We start from the raw sequence: 18,356 nt of genomic DNA on the forward strand, positions 1-18,356 counted from the left end.
ACACTGAATCTAAATGAGTATTTCACTGTGGACACTGTTTTTTGATACCAAAAATTGTCAGTACGGCTTTAAATTAACACAGTGGTTAATTGAAAAGTTAGGGGAGAAAATTACTGCTTCTGTCTACTAAAGAGACTTTAATCGAAGACTGCCTTTAATATCTACATCTTAACATCACTGTGTTTCTGGAGGTATGCAACATATGGATGCATAATTTCAGTAAGACGATTGATTTAAAACTAGTGGAGATTAAATGGGTGAACAGGATCCAGCAGTAATACTTTTGTTTCAAGCAGCTCTAATACATGCCACACTAATTCATCACAGGTGCTTTCCTACAGGTCTATAGGCCTGATAACTATTAATCAGGCTGAACATCCAGAATTGCTGCGCCAAACACCTGTCTCCATATTGCCCTCTGAAGGCCTTAAATCACACAGAGTGGAGATTGTCTGTTCTCAGTGCTGCAATGACTGCAGGTCAGCACTACCAGAATGGTCATAGTTTTGATGGATGTTCATCCTCTTTGGGTTGCAGCTCATCTTGTGGCTGAGCACAAAAGGTCAGATTCTTGTCTTTGCCGTTTGCTCTACATCATTGTTCAGTTTTCCATTTGGTGATGGAGACTACAGATATCATGGATATTAATTTATTCAGAGAGAGCTGTGATATCCAAATGAGTGTTCTGCACATTTTGGATTGGCAGAAATTGTTAGAATCCGTCTGTGTGTAATATGGATGTTCCATCCAGTAGTTGTTGAGTCGTTTCACTTTGAAACTAAAATCTCTGTCACGCTAGTTTAAATATTATAAATGTCAATATTTCCAAGTACATCTTTTGCCCATGACACATTTCTGTGGATTAAGATTAAGCTCATATTTCAACAAATGTTGGAACCAAGCATTTCATAGCTGAGCTTGGTGTTTTCTGTGGGGAAAAAGGTTACTGATTACAGGACCTGTGACTTTGCAAAGAGTGGTTTCCAAAGAATTTTAAATTAAATTATTTTACACTGAAATTTGCAAAGCTAATCTGAACCCTAATAATAAATCAGGTTAATGGGTCCCCTTTAGGTCTCAAAGCGCTGCTTGTAGCTCAGAAACCCCAAGTTGAGGAGTCCGTTGAAGTATGAGTGTGTGCATAGTTGAATCAGCCAGGTGGTATGAAGAAGCACGATACAGGGAGTGCAGAATTATTAGGCAAATGAGTATTTTGTCCACATCATCCTCTTCATGCATGTCGTCTTACTCCAAGCTGTATAGGCTCGAAAGCCTACTACCAATTAAGCATATTAGGTGATGTGCATCTCTGTAATGAGAAGGGGTGTGGTCTAATGACATCAACACCCTATATCAGGTGTGCATAATTATTAGGCAGCGTCCTTTCCTTTGGCAAAATGGGTCAAAAGAAGGACTTGACAGGCTCAGAAAAGTCAAAAATAGTCAGATATCTTGCAGAGGGATGCAGCAGTCTCAAAATTGCAAAGCTTCTGAAGCGTGATCATCGAACAATCAAGCGTTTCATTCAAAATAGTCAACAGGGTCACAAGAAGCGTGTGGAAAAACCAAGGCGCAAAATAACGGCCCATGAACTGAGAAAGGTCAAGCGTGCAGCTGCCAAGATGCCACTTGCCACCAGTTTGGCCATATTTCAGAGCTGCAACATCACTGGAGTGCCCAAAAGCACAAGGTGTGCAATACTTAGAGACATGGCCAAGGTAAGAAAGGCTGAAAGACGACCACCACTGAACAAGACACACAAGCTGAACCGTCAAGACTGGGCCAAGAAATATCTCAAGACTGGTTTTTCTAAGGTTTTATGGACTGATGAAATGAGAGTGAGTCTTGATGGGCCAGATGGATGGGCCCGTGGCTGGATTGGTAAAGGGCAGAGAGCTCCAGTCCCACTCAGACGCCAGCAAGGTGGAGGTGGAGTACTGGTTTGGGCTGGTATCATCAAAGATGAGCTTGTGGGGCCTTTTCGGGTTGAGGATGGAGTCAAGCTCAACTCCCAGTCCTACTGCCAGTTTCTGGAAGACACCTTCTTCAAGCAGTGGTACAGGAAGAAGTCTGCATCCTTCAAGAAAAACATGATTTTCATGCAGGACAATGCTCCATCACACGTGTCCAAGTACTCCACAGCGTGGCTGGCAAGAAAGGGTATAAAAGAAGAAAAACTAATGACATGGCCTCCTTGTTCACCTGATCTGAACCCCATTGAGAACCTGTGGTCCATCATCAAATGTGAGATTTACAAGGAGGGAAAACAGTACACCTCTCTGAACAGTGTCTGGGAGGCTGTGGTTGCTGCTGCACGCAATGTTGATGGTGAACAGATCAAAACACTGACAGGATCCATGGATGGCAGGCTTTTGAGTGTCCTTGCAAAGAAAGGTGGCTATATTGGTCGCTGATTTGTTTTTGTTTTGTTTTTGAATGTCAGAAATGTATATTTGTGAATGTGGAGATGTTATATTGGTTTCACTGGTAAAAATAAATAATTGAAATGGGTATATATTGTTGTTTGTTAAGTTGCCTAATAATTATGCACAGTAATAGTCACCTGCACACACAGATATCCCCCTAAAATAGCTAAAACTAAAAACAAACTAAAAACTAATTCCACAAACATTCAGCTTTGACATTAATGAGTTTTTTGGGTTCATTGAGAACATGGTTGTTGTTCAATAAATGGTAAATGGCCTGTATTTGTATAGCGCTTTACTAGTCCCTAAGGACCCCAAAGCGCTTTACATATCCAGTCATCCACCCATTCACACACTGGTGATGGCAAGCTATATTGTAGCCACAGCCACCCTGGGGCGCACTGTCAGGAATTTTTGAGGAATAATAACATTATTCCTCAAAAATACAACTTGCCTAATAATTCTGCACTCCCTGTATAAGAACCAGTCTATTTACAATTTGCCATGTTAAAAAAGGATAGAAATATTACTTTTGCTTATAGAAAGTGTCAAAACAAATTATGTGATTTGCTCAAACAGAGGTTTTTGCTGTGTCTTTAAAGCAGTAAAAATTTTAAAACTAACTGCCTATGTTCCTTCTGAAACTGTGATTTTAATCTTGTGTTTTGCTTATGTGCTTAAAAGATGCTCGAATATTCTTTTTTTTTCCCCCCATTCAGTAGAGCCTGCTTAAATTGGTTTCCTCTTCCTTTTAAGGTTGGAGAAAACAACCGGACATTGACAATTCATAGGAGGAATTCGATTGCCCCCAGTAATTACATAGATGTATCAAAAGGGGATTGAGATTTCTTGCAAGGTGTCATCCACAGACAGTGGTTAAAGGATTAAAGCTCAGTGTTGTGCAGATGCTAGGAGTAGAACAGAAAGGACTTGGAAATTTCAATATAAATGTAAAACAGTCTGGGAGCCACAAACAAGAGCGGAGGCTGACACTGTCTCAACAGACCCTTGTATTCGATGGCTTCTGTAAGGTGCTGCTTCATGCAAACAATAACTGAAAATGAGCCCAACACTGAGTCATAAATCACATTTGCCAAATAGTTTATTTTCTAAACAAACAAAACAAAAAAACAAGCAACCTCTTTCAAACACTTTCGGAATCCCTTTCTCCATTCCTGTGGCTACTTGTCATCAGGCTTTTACCGAAGGCAGCCAAACCTTGAAAAAGAGACATTGTCAAACACTGTGCTCCTTGTAGCCAGACTGGAATATCTTCAAACATCTTGAAATAAAACTACAAGACTGACTTCACACTGGGCGAAAGAGCTTTTTTGTTAAGTAGCTAAGCATCTAGGCAAGTTCGCTGTTATTTATGGTCGTACATATATTCTTACCGAAGACATTCTTCAGGGTGTTTTGGGCTCTGATAGAGGCCTTTATGTTTTCTGGCACTACGCAGTGGTGTGGACTGCAGCTTGATCTTGAGCACTGTGGGTTGCGGCTCCATGAGGTCTCTGGGTTTGTGTGGCCGCTGAGCTGCAAAGCCCTCAGCTACCAGCGAGGTTGAAAAATTGTCACCGCCGTCTCCCCTGGATGCCGACGTGCAGGAAAATGTACAAGTCCGAAGATGCGAGGGTCTACAATCTGTGGCCCGCTGTGCAAACTGGGGTTGTAAAATCTTGTTTTGATGGTAAGAAATTGCCAAATGCAAAAAAAAAAACCCAGGGAAGTATATGTTGCCTGTTTTCCCCGAGCTACTCAATGAGATAGCGGTGACGTGGAAAGCAAAGCCATACAGTGAGAAAACACCCCATCGTGGGGAGCTCCCTGCTGGATTGTAAGGGGGATGGAGTCAGTCAGCCTCCGCCAGATGCCGCAAGTGGAGCCAATGGTAGTAAGCCATCTTCACCCGAAGACGTCTCTACCCTCATCGGCTCCATCCCTCCCCTCCAAGACAGACCGTTTTTAGTCTAGCCTTATGGATAAGTGCTACAAGGCAGCAGCTCTGTCGGTAAGAGCCCACAACATCTCCATGGTAATGGCTTACTAAGCTGAGCTAGAAGAGGCCCTGACAGCTAAACCAGATTCCACATCCATCCATCCACTTGTGCTTATCCTTTTCAGGGTTGCGGGGGGCTGGAGCCTTTATCAGCTATCTTAGGGCGAGAGGGGGGTACACCCTGGACAGGTCACCAGTCTGTCGCAGCGTGAACACATAGACAGAGATAACCATTCGCGCTCACGTTCACACCCACATCCACACCTATGGGCAGTTTAGAGTTCCTTTGGACTGTGGGAGGAAGCCGGAGTACCCAGGGAGAATCCACGCAAACACGGGGAGAACATGCAAACTCCACACAGAAAGACCCCGGCCTGATGGTGGAATTGAACTCAGGACCTTCTTGCTGTGCGGCAACAGTGCTAACCACCGTGCTGCCTTCTTGTGAAATTCTACTTTTTTTTTTTTAATTGTTATACAAAACAAAGTGTAATGCAAGTCTTTGTTATGTTGTTGGAAAACCTCCATCTCCTTTAGGCTACAGGGCAGAAGTCTTTAGTCATTAGTTTGCCTTCACAAGTGTCTGGAAGCTGCAGAAAGGACTCCACTACTTTGTTCATAGGTTCTGCTGAAATATTGAATCATGTCAATAGTGGCAGCACTGAACAGATGGTGAGCAACTTCACAGCAATCAGTTTTCTGGACCATGATGTTGGGAATGGTGACCCTAGATTAGGTTATATCTACCAGCAAACATGTAACGCTGTATCCACGTTGTCTCTACAGTTCTAGATATGGCACGCCACGTCCCCCTCTATCGAGCACTACTGGAGCTGCTGAGGGCCATTTCTACCTGCACGGCACTGGTTCCTCTGCTGCTGCCTCTGACTGGAGACCCAGGCCAGGATGAGGAAGAAGAGGACGAAGAGCATGCTGAGGGCCAAACCTCTGTTGGGATGCTGCTGGCAAAGATGAAAACATGCGTTGACACATACACCAATCGCCTCAGGTGACACAAATAAAATCAAGTGGGAATAACTCTTTTCACCTTAAGAGAAAGCTTTAATGAGTTTAAGGTTTTAAATTTTTAAGTGATCTCAATTATTTAAACCATTTATGGGCTTCTTTTGTTTATTTGTTTTGTTTTGTTTTTTCTTTTTTTTCATTGCATTTTAGATTACAAAAATCAGATCCTTTATGTCACCACAAATTTAAGTTGAATATTGGATGTAGCCAAGACCTTACTATCCCAGTTCTTCATTATCATTAACAAACAATACTGCTGAAGATGGGCTCTTTATCTCTCAAGCTGTATTCACACTTACCATTAAAATGTACCCCAAAAGGGACACTGCCTGTGCTCTGTAAAAAAAAAAAAATGTATGTGCATTTTTTATTATATCCAGCACGCTCAGCTCAACCACTGCTGCTGTAAGCTTTTTGACAACATACTGTAGTGAGATTGACACACACACACACACACACACACTGTGTACATACATGTCACAGTGCCTTGTTATGAATGATGCATTTGAAGGTATTTTTAGAAAATGCCTGCCATGAATGTTGCAGTAGCTGTCATGCTGCCAGCATAGTTTATTTAACATACCAAGGGGCAGCAAACCTTGTAGTTCATAACAGGTTAGTGAGAGCAAGATAGCTTATTGAAGGCATATAGTGGTTGGTGCAGGTAAGATTTTGAGCCACAGGAGTTTAGAATCCATGTCAGGTGTAATGGGAATGTCTGTGATATAACCTAAGGGACAGATGTCATTTAAAATGACAGACCTTTATTGCATTGCGTTGCCTTTCTTGTGTGGAGCATCATTTTGATGGCCATAGGACATTATACAAGCACAGTACTCACATTCCAGGTCCACACACAAAATAGGGACTTTAATTTTATTTTTTTTTAAAAACTGAAGAAAAATACCCAGGCACTGAGAGTGATCACTTGAACTGTCAGCTGTGTTTCCTAGGGACTTGTCTTCATTTTTAAGTCACAATTCTGGGTTGATGAAAGCAGCTGTTGAGCCCATATATTTGGCAGAATGTAAAATACTGTTTTAAAATGTGCAGAGCAAAGTTCTAAGAGTGGCCATGGAAGAGAAGCACCACACAAACACATTGTTATCTTATATAGCAATTTTATTTTCTTTCAGGGTAAAAATGTGTAAACTGGGGATGGGGATTGTTATCTAGATTACTGACGTGGTTATATTCCCAGAGAAGTGGATAATTTAAATAACAGGCAACAGATCTTAATAATAATAACAATAATAATAATTTATAGCAATAAAACCTGCATCCATATAATCATCTTTTGTTTCAGAAAAATTTCTAAAAAAAAACAACAAGTTATTAAACAGCACAATCTGTGTGTGTTCCAGGTCAAAGAAAGATAAAAGTAAAGGTGTGGCAAAATCAGAGAGCTCAGACCCAGAGCCCGAGGGTTTGACTCTGCTGGTGCCTGACATCCAGAGGACAGCTGAGATAGTCTACGCTGCTACTACAAACCTACGGCAGGCCAACCAGGGTATGTATACACAGCCTAACATGAGGCTTTATTACCTAAAAAACAACTGTGTTTGCCGAGTTCTCATTCTCTGCACTGTTTGCTCTAAATCTGAAGGCTCTCAGGTCACACTGTTCAGTACATTTAAGTGAACACACCACATACCCAGATTTGTATAAAAACAAGTTTGGAAATCAAATATTTTTAAAAAAATGTGAAGCTCTGAGACGCCCCTCCCTCCCTCCAAATTTCCCGTGTCACAACTTGAGCTGAATGATTTTAGCAGGTGCCAGATCTATTGTCTTTAGCTTATCAAAGTCTAAATGACTGACTGCAGCCCGACAATTTAATTTCAATCAAGGACACCATTGGACTGTTATTGAAAATTTGAACTTGACCAAACTGTCTGAAACTGCAGGTCACATTCACTGTTATCTAAATCTGCTTCTAATGTTACCCTGTAGCTTTTGTGGTGGATGATGGACTATATGCTACTAAGATAAGATAAGATAACCTTTATTAGTCCCACACGTGGGAAATTTGTCTTGTTTAAATTTGCTCCACATTCCTTGGCCTATGTTTTGTTTTGGGGGTTTTTTTTCTCCCTCCTCCAAGGTGGGTTCTGAAATGTCGTATGAGCCCTACAAAGATAAACAGTCAGTTAAAATTGTAACACAAGATTCAGACTGAAGAATAGAAAAGGCCAAAGTACATATGACCTAACATGTATAAGACATCGAAAAATAAAGAGAGACAAGTCATTAGCCATCTTAAGGTAGCAGTGCCATCAGTAAAATGTCTGTGTCATGATGAAGCATGACACATTTCCTGTTTCTGCTGCTTCACAGTATTACAATATTAGGTTTCTCCCACCCATCCATTTCTTGCTACTCCCTGCATTAAGTTTTTATGCTCTGTCTACATAAATTGGTCATCTAACTGAGCACTTACGTGGGGAGCTGGCTATTAGACTTGATGGAAGTGTGCATGTGAGGTAGGGGGCTATAGATAAAGATTAATGTTCTGTCATTTCATGTAAAGAAATCCATATAGCAAAGGGCTCTATGATTACCAGTTATGCAGAGTTGTCCAGTGTATAGCTTTGCAGCATTAGTGCACAATACATGAATAATCTTTTAATTAGTGTAGAGGCTTTAAGAAATGTCTCTGACATGAGTTACCATCCTCCTCTGTTTTGATTATATTGACTGAGAAGAGAAAAAGTCCCTTTGAAGTGTTCAGTTATCTGAACAGGCCAGATAATGATATCAGCCACTGCTCTCTACAGTTTGTATTCCTCCAAGATTCAATTGCAGTTCTGTTTGTTAAACATATCCTTATGGAAAAATTGTATAATATTCTTTCTTGAGCTTGTAAATAATTGTCTCGCAATTGATGACTGTTGATGTGCTTGAGAGCAGGAAAAAACTGTGAATTTGATTTAATGGTGGAGGAGTAGAGTACTTTTGAGCATATTGCAATTATAGGGTTCATGTCTGTTAGCACACCTGCAGAAACCCTGAATTCTAGGTTCTATTTTAAAGCTTTAGATAATCTATTCCACAGAAAACATTGGCCAATCATAGATCTTTTAAGTAAGAGGGCAACATTTTCTGTGGAATAGGTTGTCTAGATTATCTTTTACATTCTGTAAAAGATCTGCATATTCATCCATTAAGTTGGTCTTCGCCTTTGAAATCTTCCAGGACAATTAGCTGTGCCTTTGCTCTATAGAGTAGGCAGACAAAAAAAATTTGAGTCTTATATTGTAATTATATTGCTGCTGTTGCCACTATTTCCTTTTTACACTTAATCTCAGCAGTGGAAATGGAGAGCATAGCCTTTGACCCATTCTTGTTTTTCTCGTAAGTTTTATCACTTCTATCATTTTTCCTGTGTTTGTGAAAGCTGCTGAGATCACCTCAGTGGGCCAGCAACTATGAGCCTGCCGCTGAATTGTAAAATATTTTGTCACAATACTATTTAATTGCCTTGTTGCTTATATGTCTTGGTAGCTAGGTGAAGACAGTATTATTATTAATTAATCTCAGAAAATACAATTACTAAATGTAACACTAATAGACGTAATGTATGCTGATTGAAATTCAGTATTTATCCAAAAGTCTTAGAAATAACTCATCCCTTTATAGCGCCTTGAATTAAATAAACAAGGCTGAATAACTGTATATAATGCAATGTAGGTCAGTGACATCTAAAATTGAAGCCTCCAAACTGAATTGACTTAACACTTCAAACTAAAACTGAATATTGACTAGAACCTTAATGAAGCAAGAATTTATTACAGAACCTTTATGTTTGAATGTATTGGTTTTAGTTTGTACCTCATCAATTTCCATTTGTGAATGTAGCAGGACATAATTTATATTGCACTTCCTCAGTCTTCATTTGAGTTAAAGGACACTTCATTTCTAAAGGGACTCTTAGATGCACAGAAAATATCCCTTTGTTCAGTGGTCCTGGCTACATTGGTCAGACACACACAAACTGTGCACCAAATGGATTTAGTTGCATTGGTTTCTGAAATCCCATTTTGAAGCCTCTAGCTGAGTATTTGTCATTGTCGTCTTGGTGTTTTGAAACCAGATGTGATAAGTGAGAGGTAGAGTTGACTTTTATTATTAACTCTCAGTATATAACAAACCTGTTGGGCATGTGGGAGGTTTTGGTAAAGATGAGCACAGTGAGAAACACCTAAACATAAAACACACACATTCCTAGGTCTTTTTCCTTATTCTGGGCTTTGATATTTTTGCTCCCTACTCTCAACCTTTTCTTTACCAGAGAAGAAACTAGTGGAGTCTTCAAGGAAGGTGTCAAGCCGGCCGAAGCCCCTGTCCGTACTCCGCTCTCTGGAGGAAAAATATGTAGCTGCCATGAAAAAACTACAGTTTGGTGAGTTTCTATCAATCAGTAAATATATACACACAAAAAGTGATGCACCATTCTGCTATAAATCTTCTTGTTCTATCTCATGTCTGACATGCTTACTAATGTCTTCACACCAGTATTCTGAAAGGGAAGCAGAATCAGGCTACTTTCCCATCCAGCTGATCTCTTTTGTCTTGTCCATCACTCTCCACTCAGCCATGTCATGATTAATTACACTGTTTTTGCTGTCTTGCAATTGATTTTGTAAGCAGGTTGATGTCTGAGGTCATTGTAAGTGACTTGACTGTAAACAGTGTTTGGGTATGCAGACAGCATAGAAATAGACAACTCAAGACAGGGTGGCTGTTTCATCTGAATGTTTCTCACGTTATGACTCAAGCTGTATATTGTTTAAACAATATACAGCAATATCTGAGCTTTTTTTGTAGCATTTTAGCTATAAAAGATATTGCACTTGTTCAGTAACTTACACACTTTTGTTTTTTGTGGTAAAAAAGTACAGTCAGATCGGGAGTTAAAAATAAATTCAATGAAGGTACAAGAGACTTGTTGCATAAGGATGTTAATAAAAATTGTGTGCAGTATGTGTCATTTTAGCATTTAACTAAAAAACAGTTTTTCTTTTAAATTTTGTTTTGTTACTAATCCCTGTTATTACCAGTTTATTCACAAGAAGTTCACATTCCTGGCCATAAAGCACAAACATCGATGTCAGATCAGTTGGATCTGAGATCTTAAAAAAAATAATAAATATATTCGCTATGAGACTTGTTACAAGTACTTGTTACAAGTATGCTGACAGTGAGCTAACCTGGGACACACAGAATTCATTAGCCTTTTCTCTGGAAGAGTCCAGAGTTTTTAGTGCTAGCAGGGCTGCTGTGTCCATTTTATTTTATTTATTTATCTTTTTTTGTCATGGTTCTATAGTGTCCATCTTTCGGTGTGTGTGTGAGTGTGTGTGTGTGTGTGTGTGTGTGTGTGTGTGTGTGTGTTGTATATGTAAGTGAATAAAAATGAATATAAAAGATCTGATTAATTCTGGAATGGAGTATGAGGTTCATAAACTCAGAACAGCAGGTCGATCTTCCTGTAACGGGTAACATACCACGACCACAAACAGTATTTCATCTCCCTTTATTGCTTTAATTATTACCGTGAATTTAGATCGCATTTTATCTGTTTGAATATGGCTTATAAAAGAAAAAAACTCCATTTTCACTTGTGTTTATAATTGGGTTGAGCACAGTAATGCGCTGAACTTATCCTGACCTGTGTGTCTGTTCTCTGTCCAGACACCTTTGAAATGGTATCAGAAGATGAGGATGGAAAGCTGATGTTCAAGGTGAACTACCACTACATGTCTCAGGTGAAGAACGCCAGTGATACAAACAGCGCAGCCAGATCTCGCCGCCTTGCCCAAGAGGCTGTCACTCTGTCCACCTCTCTGCCTCTGTCTGCTTCTTCGAGTGTCTTTGTCCGTTGCGATGAGGAGAGGCTGGATATCATGAAGGTAATAGAGCTTATCCGCTATTTTAGGCTTAGGGCTACAGATTTATAGCAGGCTACGATGACTTCACACTGCATGATAAGAATACAGAGGATACATTGTGTGTTGTAGTAACTGTTTTGATTGAGAATGCACTCTGGGTTTAGTAGAATCCACTCGTGTGAGAAGTGGGTGAGTGAATCAACACTCCCAGGATTTTTGTGTGCTGTTTTTCTGTGGTGCTCCTGCCATATGAGTTGTCATCAGCAGCTCTTAGTCATTCCCCTAGTGACATTTGATAAATGGCTCTTACACCGCAAGTTGATTAATGGCAAAGTCTCCTTTGCTAAATGTCAAAATTCTCATCTGTTTAGCTCCATTTTGGCAGGAAAATATTCCAAATAAAGACGCAGCATACTAACAACAAAGCTGACATATGATTAAAACACTGCACACAACAGTGCAACATTGACATTGATTAGTCAAGAAATGCAATGGATGGATGTATATTCTTATCTGTAATCACAAACTGAAGTAAGAAAATATCTTTGACCTCAGTTAACGCCCCTGTTATGCAAACATGTTCAGAATTTACCAAAATTAACTTCCCCCTATAATAGCATGGCCCAAGGAATAGCATGAGCAGAGAGGGACAGTGGCTGATGAGGTGGAAACATCAAGATCTGTGAGGGGTCAGTACATCCTAGTAGCTCACCCCACATCCTTAAATTAATAACCAAACAGCCAACTGCATTTATTCAGCACTCTCCAGGTGGCACAGTCAGTTTCAGTCTCAAAATGCTTCCACACCAGATTTACTTGACTTTGGTGGAAAGTGCAATGAAAGTGATGTGCCTGAATGTTCATGTCAAAATAACCTTAATGCATGAGTGGCACCCAGTGCCCTCCAGAAATCTTAGTGTAGCTGCTACGTAATCTCAGTGTTACAAAACCCCTAACACTACTCAAGACCAATGTGGTCGTTTGCACAAGGGTCAGGATGTTCGCATTATGAAAGGAAAACACGTCTACCTTACTTAGGACTAGAATATGCCCGATATAAATTCAGTGAGCACTTCAGTATGTGAATAGAATATCTTATGCAATGCACCTGCATAGATATGTTCACTAGAGGTATTTAGAAGTTCTTAGTCCAGACTTGGTCCAGCAGCACCATACACCTACCTTTAATTGAGGCATTAATTCAAGCACTTGATAGTGAGGTTGAATAATTTTCCAAGAGGAATGATAGAAACTCATAAAAGAAAGATGTGCCAAGGTTGAAAATTCATTCCTAAGATGACTTGAGGTCATTGAACCCAAAGTTGTTCTGAAGTCCTTGATTTCAATAGAATATTTAAATCTTTTATCTGGCCCATTGTTGTAGACTATTTGGTCCCTATACGTACTACTGTAGTGACTTGTGTTGCTATCAGTGTGTAGCCAGTATTAAGTAGGACGTTAACCCAGTGGGTTTTAGACTGCTAGAGGTGCCCTTGGTTGCCGATTCTGTTTGTAAACTTTTGGACTTAATTTGTGAACTTTAGACAAGGGAAAAAGATTCAGTGGTCTGGGAGTCATGTCATTGCTTTTTGCCAGTGATGTTGTTTAGATAGAACTTTATTAATCCCTCGGGTAGGTTTCTCTGGGAAATTCAGTTTCCAGTAGCAGAACACTGACAGAAATTGCACAGTAAGAAATCAGAATAAAACAAAATTGGTGAAAAAGAGTGTGTGTGTGTGTGTGTGTGTGTGTGTGTGTGTGCATGCATATATTAGGGGTGCAATGATATTCGTATCGATATTGAACCGATTGATACAGTGCTTTCGGTTCGGTACGCATATGTATCCAACAATACAAATGTTTCAATTTATTTTATCAACTTTCCTTCTGACGATGCTGTCTGTGTTGAGCGCTCAGTGGATCTGTGCTCGACAGTGCAGCCTAGGCGGAGTAGTCGAACGCAGATCCACTGAGTGCAGGCAAGCTAGCAATGAAATATACTCATTAATGAGATGTAGCAGCCAAATGGTCTATGGCACAGTATATTGCATAGTGACTGCTTAGTTGTCCCCGTTGTTTGTCAGTGTTATCAGCCAATATCCTTGTTGTTGTGGTAAAGAGAGCTTTAAACATGAAGGCAGGGTTGTTCATTTATTGGGCAGTCAATGTCCCTGCCCTCGTCTGTGTTTATGAACTGTGCTGTGTGAAGCAACTCTAGTTAAACAGCAAGTCTACTCAATATCAATTAGACATTATATTTATGTTTGTTATATTTAGGAAATAAATCAGATTTTGCCACAAATGCTCAGCAGTGAGTACTGTAGTTAGAATTCTCCTCTAATTTTACCCTTTGGCCTGTTTGTAATTACTTTGTTGCAGCTGTGAAACAGCATTAGCTGTGTCTGCGCCATTTCTCCATTAAAACTTTTGCCATTTGCACTTTTGTTAAAATCTAAATTTACTGTTATCAGTACATTCACCTTTCTCCAATTAACCCTCTTTCAGCGTGATAATGACTAAGCTGATAACTAATCTTTGTTTATATTTAAGCTTTCCCTTTTGTTTGTTTTCATAGGTTCTCATCACTGGTCCAGCTGACACACCATATGCCAATGGCTGTTTCGAATTTGATGTTTATTTTCCCCAAGACTATCCCAACTCACCACCTCTGGTCAATCTGGAGACCACTGGCGGACACAGTGTGCGCTTTAACCCAAACCTCTACAATGATGGCAAAGTAAATGTATTTTTTTTCTTCTTTTTAAAATGTGTATTAATTGCAAAATCTGCCAACCAATTCACTGAATTCTCAGAATTTTGGTACTGTAAGTAGAAGAAACAAGCTGTGCAGATAATCTGATTAGATGGTTGAGCACTTTGCTGTGTGTGTGTGTGTGTCTGTGCGTGTGTGTGTGTGTGTGTGTGTTCACTGAAACAAGCTTCAATGAATATCTGAACCACTCTATAGATCAGACAATTTGCCCACATCCCATATTAAGTCTGAGAGAGGGGTAACAAAAATCTACTGGACTTAAATATTGTATGTTTAACATTGGTAATACACATGGATTTTGGCACATAATGTTTTGTTTGTCTTTTATTAATCAGGTTTGTTTAAGTATCCTCAACACATGGCACGGGAGACCAGAAGAGAAATGGAACCCACAGACCTCAAGCTTTTTACAGGTAAGATGGTTTTCCATCATAACAATCACCTGTATCAATGGATCAGCAGGCTTCTGTCTCAGTCTTTGTGTCATAGGCTATAGTTTATTAGGAACCTTGTATTAATGGCCCTGGGGTTCTGACAGCTACCATGAAGGATTCTTTTTAAAGTTCTGTTATTATTTTTCTTTATGACTGTGTGGGTGTTGATAAACCAAACACAAACCACTATCATTTCAGCCTCTGGGTTATGCCTGCTTACACACATCACTCATCTGGAAGTTGCAATCAGTTGGCATGTATGCCCAAGATGCCATCTGTCATTAGACTTGATTTTGTAGACTCTTAATCTGAAATGTTTCTAATTTTAATTTTATTTCTTTTTTTCCCCTTTTCGTTAAACCTTTCTTTGGATGTAGACATAAAGATGCCTCTCTAAAATCAGATGTAGATGAACTGAAAATTCGATATCATTCATTTTGAAATAGGATTAGTAATAAAGGTTGATGGTCTGCATGTCTTTATTTCTTGATGTGTTTGCTTGCTAGAAGAATTTACTGGTGTTTCTTTCATGTGTGTGCATATACCAGTGACAGTATTGTTTCCAGTACTCCTCTTTCAGCATAAAGTTCATAGAGCAGTAATAAATCTGAAAATTAAAATGGTATGGTACCAAACTGATTATTGAAAATTTTCCTGCCAGTGGTGTCATCCAATGCCCTTTTACTGGTCTCTCTGAGAGAACTGGCATTGACAGGCGCAGCAGTGTTCCACAAGCTGAACTTTAGCAACTAAGAACAGTGTGATTACCGCAAGAAACAAAAACAAAAAAGTATGTGCTCAGGGGGTTTTACAGGGGGTCATGTATACATACGACTATATATGGGCTCCATATAAACTGTGAAAATACACATACACACTATTTTGTTGATTTATGATCAAGTAGCCCAGGCCAGGTACCTTTGCAAGATTTGGCCCAGAAATGTTATATCCTAAAGGATCTGTATTGAAACAAAGTGTGTTTTAAAGCTGTTATTCAAGAAAATACAATGATGAGTAATCCACATAAAGACTTATTTTAAGTCTCAAACCTAGCATAGTTATTATTAGCCCTCCTAGTGATGTATCATTAAACATTTTTCACTTTTCTTTAACTGTATATTGTTTGCCATCGATGTCCCAAAATGTATAAAATTAATATTTCTCAATTGGAACCATTAGTTTCTATTTAGGAAAAACGTATTTGGACTTGAATCTCATTGTACAGGGTGGGCCATTTATATGGATGCACCGTGATAAAATGGGAATGGTTGGTGATATTAAAGTCCTGTTTGTGGCACATTAGTATATGTGAGGGGGCAAACTCCTCAAGATGGGTGGTGACCATGGTGGCCATTTAGAAGTCGGCCATCTTGGATACAACCTTTTTTTTCAATAGGAAGAGGGCCATGTGACACATCAAACTTATTGGTAACGTCACAAGAAAAACAATGGTGTGCTTGGTTTCAATGTAACTTTATTCTTTCATGAGTTATTTACAAGTTTCTGACCACTCATAAAATGTGTTCAATGTGCTGCCCATTGTGTTGGATTGTCAATGCAACCCTCTTCTCCCACTCGTCACACACTGATAGCAACACCGCAGGAGAAATGCCAGCACAGGCATCCAGTATCTGTAGTTTCAGATGCTGCACATCTCGTATCTTCACACCATAGACAATTGCCTTCAGATGACCCCAAAGATAAAAGTCTAAGGGGGTCAGATCGGGAGACCTTGGGGGCCATTCAACTGGCCCACGACGACCAATCCACTTTCCAGGAAACTGTTCATCTAGGAATGCTCGGACCTGGCACCCATAATGTGGTGGTGCACCATCTTGCTGGAAAAACTCAGGGAACGTGCCAGCTTCAGTGCATAAAGAGGGAAACACATCATCATGTAGCGATTTCAAATATCCAGTAGCCTTGAGGTTTCCATTGATGAAGAATGGACCCACACCAAACCATCACTTTTGTTGTTCCAACAGTCTTGGAGGGATCGTGGGAGATGGATGGTCTCGTAGGGTGTCTTGCATTGAAATCTGCTGCAATGACCCGGTTACTGCGTTCACCAGATATCAACACAATTTCGATCCGCTCCAAGATCCAAGATGGCCGACTTCTAAATGGCCACCATGGTCACCACCCATCTTGAGGAGTTTGCCCCCTCACATATACTAATGTGCCACAAACAGGACTTTAATATGACCAACCATTCCCATGTTATTACAGTGTGTGTGTCAGTACAGTTGTCTGGACTTTGCTGAAGCCTAGATTTTGTTTATTTCAAGCTAAATAATTATCTTACTCTTGTAATTTCTTGTGTTAAATTCAGTCTGCTACATTGTCTATGGATAAATACATATGTCCCTAAACATGAAATGTTAACACATCCCTCAGATCATTATTTGACTGAGACAAAGATAAGTGGAAGAGAATGAATCGATGAATGGATGATGTCTTTTGATTATAATGTGTGATCAATATTGGAAAATATGTTGAAAAGGAGACCGGAGTTGGCTAGAATAAAGTGGTCATCATCTGGAGTGGATTTTGGCTCTGAAATTAGGCAGCCCAGTTTAAGAGGAGCAGACTGTATCAATTGAAGGTCATTGGTATCAACTTGATGGAGCATTTTCAAGTTCATCCAGCTCCACAGTGGCTCAGGCCAGCAGGCAGGCCTCCAATCACAACATCGTCATTGTTGGTTATGTAGTGGCTTGGAACAGACAGAGCAATGCAGGAAGATGTCCTTAGTCTCCTTGAGACAGGCCGAGTCATTAATGGAGCTGTTAATAAAGATATATTGAAGGCTGTATTTTTATGGGGCCAAAACATCCCTTGCTTTTGTCAGACTCTTAAGTGTACACCATTGCCAAGATCAATTCATATGTTGAGGACACTGAGGGGATTTCAGGCTCATTTTGTCAGTGTATCAGGATTATACCTAACTTGGTTGTAAGTCTTAAAATGTGTTTGTTTGTTTTTTGGGTTTTTTTCTTCCTAGCTTATCTGGAAGCTGCACTAAGCTATTATTACTGTTATTGTTGTTGTTGTTATTATTATTATTATTATTGTGGTGATGATGATGATGATGATGATAATAATAATAATAATAATAATAATAATAATAATAATAATAATGCCTGCAATTGAAATCCTGAATCACATTTTCCATTTTTCCCATATTTCCTTTAATTTGCAAACCAGGTGCTAGTGTCAGTGCAGTCCCTTATCCTGGTGGCTGAGCCTTACTTCAATGAGCCAGGGTATGAACGATCTAGAGGAACTCCCAGTGGCACCCAGAGCTCTCGGGAATACGACGGCAACATCCGACAGGCCACTGTCAAGTGGGCCATGCTGGAGCAAATGCGCAACCCTTCTCCATGCTTTAAAGAGGTAGGGACCATTGTTTTTTACACTTAAACCTTGTTCTTCAATTTGCTTTTAAAAAAAAAAAAAAAAAAAAAATCCTTCTGGTAGAAAACAACACAAAAACTGGACCCAGGTGAGTGTCGACTTTGATGTTGTTTGGATGATCAGTTGTCATATTTTCTTGTTTTTAACACCAAGCTAAAAATCACAACTAATTCTCAAAACCTAACTTTACCCTGAACCCAGTTCTAGCCGCTAATATTGAATAACGTGAAAACTGCTGGCTGACACCAGATCCAAAGATTTCTCCCCAGACCCAGGCCCCTTAACGTTTGTAGACTTGGACTCAGTTTGAGTATTAACCCTGGTATTCACATCAATGTACTGAGCAACTACTTTAACCCAGACAGCTTAATTTACTTTTTGATCTCGTGC

The 18,356-nt window shown here is 39.7% G+C and overlaps 1 protein-coding gene across 3 annotated transcripts in view; it reads left to right on the forward strand.

Moving 5' to 3' along the window:
* birc6 (baculoviral IAP repeat containing 6) overlaps window positions 1-18,356 on the forward strand; it is a 135,457-nt gene that overhangs the window by 104,713 nt on the left and 12,388 nt on the right. For all 3 annotated transcript variants that reach the window (XM_086258227.1, XM_086258229.1, XM_086258228.1), the window contains exons 65-71: window positions 5,212-5,434; window positions 6,816-6,961; window positions 9,743-9,853; window positions 11,146-11,363; window positions 13,918-14,079; window positions 14,451-14,528; window positions 17,757-17,945. In XM_086258227.1, coding sequence (XP_086114353.1) covers window positions 5,212-5,434; window positions 6,816-6,961; window positions 9,743-9,853; window positions 11,146-11,363; window positions 13,918-14,079; window positions 14,451-14,528; window positions 17,757-17,945 — 1,127 coding nt within the window. The remainder of the gene's footprint in view (window positions 1-5,211; window positions 5,435-6,815; window positions 6,962-9,742; window positions 9,854-11,145; window positions 11,364-13,917; window positions 14,080-14,450; window positions 14,529-17,756; window positions 17,946-18,356) is intronic.

The sequence above is a fragment of the Aulonocara sp. 'chitande type north' Nkhata Bay genome, linkage group LG13 (genome assembly GCF_057382095.1).
Source record: "Aulonocara sp. 'chitande type north' Nkhata Bay isolate Kocher_YH1m ecotype deep benthic linkage group LG13, A_spYH_male_GT1.1, whole genome shotgun sequence".
Classification (NCBI taxonomy): domain Eukaryota; kingdom Metazoa; phylum Chordata; class Actinopteri; order Cichliformes; family Cichlidae; genus Aulonocara; species Aulonocara sp. 'chitande type north' Nkhata Bay.